General features: G+C 33.2%; 1 protein-coding gene across 2 annotated transcripts in view; it reads left to right on the top strand.

Moving 5' to 3' along the window:
• Positions 1-3,636, top strand: part of HDAC11 (histone deacetylase 11) — a 68,548-nt gene extending 64,912 nt beyond the window's left edge. For both annotated transcript variants that reach the window (XM_032764202.1, XM_032764211.1), the window contains one exon: positions 601-3,636. In XM_032764202.1, the coding sequence (XP_032620093.1) occupies positions 601-843 (243 nt within the window). In that variant the 3' untranslated portion in view covers positions 844-3,636. The remainder of the gene's footprint in view (positions 1-600) is intronic.
• Positions 3,637-4,213: the final 577 nt, after the last annotated feature.

The raw sequence follows: 4,213 nt of genomic DNA on the forward strand, positions 1-4,213 counted from the left end.
TGGAGTCAGGTGCTCTGACTGGAGTCAGGTGCTCTAATTGGCCACAGCTGTTCTAGTTAATCTAAAGCAAACCTTCCTCCCTTGGCAGGGAATAAGGCTCCCTGCTAACACTCTTATGCTGCCCTCTGGCCATGCTGTATCACAGCTATTATGTCTTATAGTCTCAATTTTCTATCTATAAAATGGGGATAATGCTTCATTTTTCCACTCCTTTTCTCTGATGTCTAGGTTTTCTGTGCAAGAACTATCCTACTATGAGTCTGTACACTACCTAGTACAATGGGGCTCCAATCTGTTGTGACCTCTACTCACCACTGTAATACAAATAATAAATAGTCTTTGAAAAGTTCGTGTATAGAAAGCCAAAGCATACTGTTTATACACTACTAGAGGGATATTTAAATCATTTAAATAATTATTTTACAGATTTTCATTGTATTCCTGTTAGAAAATCAAACACATAGATCACATAATGGTAATTTCTCATGTATATAAGGCCATAAAAGCATAAGCTACAGGCTACAAATCCATACCAGTAAAAGTAAAACTAAGTGACATTCATATCATTTCACTTTGTTTTTCATTTTTGTAAATATGCAGGGAATTGTTAAAAGAGATGAAGCTGTATTCATGGCTGCGAGAAACCACAGAATTCCTATCTTGATGGTAACATCTGGAGGCTATCAGAAGAGGACAGCACGGATAATTGCTGATTCCATTCTTAATTTGCACAACCTGAGGCTTATTGACAAGGAGCTAGCAACCAGTGAAGCTAAAAACCCCAAGGTAGAACTGATGATTAGAGAATCTATTTTAGATTTAACTAACCTGTCATTACAGTGAGACAGTACTATGTTTTAGAAAGAAAATTCACTAATTGTATAATGTTTATATATAGGAACAAAAATTCCCCCCAGCTCTGTCAGGGTTAATATAATATAACATGAGAGAGAGATTTATTTGCCTATAAAACATTAACAAAGTAGAGATACTAGCTAGTCCCAGAACGATTGCAAGTGTCTAACTTGCTTCTGAAGCACTCTTGAGTAGCTATGGTATGAAAGGCAGCAGATCTTTGAGAATTAATTTAGAGATCTACTCAAGGGCAGTGTATTTTTGTTTATAATATATAGTATAACTAGCTTTAATTGTTTCTCTTATTTGTATGGAAAGTCTAATGTGTTATTGAACGGGTTGTTCTGGTAGGCTCTGAAGACTGTCCCAGGCCACTTAGTAACAGTGCAGTTGTTTCAGCAGATGGGAGGAGGGAAATTTTAAGCCCAGAGCAGAACAGTTTGAATGAGAGGGCTTCTCAATAATTGCAAGGACAATAAAAATGCAAATTGAATTGTTTTTGTGCTGTACCTACATTTTCTGGATTTTGATTGTACATTTTGGAAATGTACATAAGTAGATGAGATAAAGACTAGCAGAGAAAGGAGCAGTATTCAGAAACCAAGAGAAAGAGAGGAACAGACGAGAGGTGTGAAGGGTAGTGTGACAGTTGTGACAATGTGCATGTAGTTTGGGCAGAATTTTCCACAATATCCTAGTAATGCTAATTGTGCACTTTGGCACATTTTATTGTAACATTAGAGAACCATGTTGATCCAAACAATTGTTAGAAATACTTCCCCCATTCAATAATTAATAATACTTCTCTGTTTATTTATTGTTCCTGTAATAATAATCAGGATCGTGCAACACTATTTGGTAAATGTTCTTCTCTAAGTTCAGCACCTCTGGTTAATCTGACCTCAGCACATAATTCAAAATGTTAAAGAATCACAATCTCTCACATTTACATGCACCGGAAATCTTTCCAAAAAATAAGTGAATTTAGAATTCAGTACACTAGTGATCAAGAATTTATTATCCAAAAATAAAAATTATCAAGTGATCATTTGAAAATCAGGGGTGATAATTTGAATTAATTATAAACTATTGAGTTTCCCCTCTTACTCTATATATTACTATCAAATCATTTGCATTAATAAATTGTTTAGCTAGATTATTTGCAGTAACTATGGACACTACTGTCAACCTTTCCTGCCAAGAAAAGATAAAAATAATTTTTCATTATTTTTAATTATTTTCTAGCCCATGTTTAAGTTTGGTACTTGGAAATGGTTAACAAAAATATATCTATTTGTATGTCCATTAAACTATTCCTAATGCATTTGTAAAAAGAGAGATGGAAAATAGATTAAACATTACCGGATGTTGCAAATTATTGGAATTAAAGGAATGATATTTTACTTTTTAAAATGAAGGGATAGAGAGAGAGTTGTGCAATTCATCTCTAGTTATTGATTCAGTGCTAATGTTTGTATAAAAGTTCTTATGTGTAATACTGAGAAAAATGGTCAATTGTTTGACTTCCTAAACCATACCATCTTATAAAGTAAATGAATTAGTTTATATTTTACTCCCTTTTCTCATACTAACTAAAATCTTTTTCTCTAAACAAACTAAAAATTTGAATAAGAAATGTTCAGGTCCTATAATATGCAAATGAGGGCCAACGGATGGGTTCTTAAACTCGGTTTCCTGTCTCTTTGAAAATAAGGGCTTTAACAAAAGAGTGGTGAATATTCAACATTTTTGCACCCTCAGACTATCAGTAAAGAACTTTAATTTTAAAAAATGATGTAATTTGAACAGGTTACCTCTGAGGCACCTCTAAGAGTTACACCATGGCTTTCAGAAGTACAGTGGCCCTCTTACCATTATTATTGTATAGTGTCACAGCAGGCAGTGGATTTTTGTCCTTTTACAGTGTTGCACTTTTCACTTGCTCAAAGATTTGGCAGTAGACATAGCAGTAAGATACTGTATCTGATAGTAAACAAAATCACATACTAATTCAGAGGTAAATATACTGTGAAATATCTAAATAAGGCTTACTTAATTACTGAGATATATTAACTATAAAATCTTGAAATCGGGCTTTCTTGGAATTCCATGAATTATCAACAAAAGAATTTATTCAGTGGAGAATTAAGTGTACCTATTAAATGTAAAGAATTTGATCTTTGTATTAAATGCAGTCTATGGCATAGGATCATAGTTTTCTAAGTAGTATAAATATTTTGGAGAAGCCATTTTTCTTTGCCTTCTAAATGTTCACTTATATAGTGCTGGTTTCATGACATGAGTAGGGTTTCTGTCTTCACATGAAGGATGTCAACTTCTTTCTCTTAGTGATAGAATCAGCATGTAAAGTACTTAAGTAATGTTTAGCTGTAATTGAAATACTTACCTCGGTTAAAACTAGATCTCAGACTCTTGAGTCTGCTAGTTATAGAAAAATTCACTATGAATACTTGCTTTAAAATCTATTTGGCACACTGCACTAATGTTGAGTTACAACAATGTTATTAAAAAGCACTTTTAAAATTCTTACTGTAAGAATATTCAAAGTACTATTAAAATGTTGAGATTTATTTTTACTGATGTACTACTTAAAAATGTTCTTATACTTTCTTATAATTTTTATAAAATTACAAATTATATTTGTATCAAGCTAAAACACTGTAATAGTGCCATATGGTCTTTTCAAAAATGTGTTCTGTTGGTGTTTAATATATTTATATTACTCTTGGTGGAAATTAAAATGAGGTTGAATAATGTTGACTGACTTTTCCTCCTGTGCTCTTTTCTTTTCTCTTTCCCTTTTCACATTGAGTATATAATGGAAATCTCAGCAAAATAAACTCAGTATCAGTTTTAAAGAAGTTTGGAAGTTAATATCATCACGTTGCTTTAGAGATGAAAAGGAAATAGTTTAGGGTGAGATTTTCAAAAGAGGAAAGGGTGAGCCTGCAGGGAAGCCATACTCATAATGATATAGGATCACAAGTCCCATTCAGTGCACCTAAATCACTTAGATCTTAGACACATAGCACACATTTAATCTATCCAAATCTTCGGGTACTTAACTTTCATATAAACAGCACACAAATAACTTTTTCTCCATAAGCAGTCCCTATGACCACAGTGGAACTACTGACAAGAGTAACCTTCTCAACTGCATAGATATTGACTTCTGAAATATAGTCTAGTCTGAAAATCATATACCTAATCCTGCAAACACTAATGCATGTGCTTAACTTTACATGGATGACACATCCCATTATACTGTGCCTAAGTGTTTGCAGGATTGGTCCCATAGTTAGCCGACAGCAAAAACTGTACATGCCCTTATTGGCAT

The sequence above is a fragment of the Chelonoidis abingdonii genome, chromosome 17 (genome assembly GCF_003597395.2).
Source record: "Chelonoidis abingdonii isolate Lonesome George chromosome 17, CheloAbing_2.0, whole genome shotgun sequence".
Lineage (NCBI taxonomy): Eukaryota > Metazoa > Chordata > Testudines > Testudinidae > Chelonoidis > Chelonoidis abingdonii.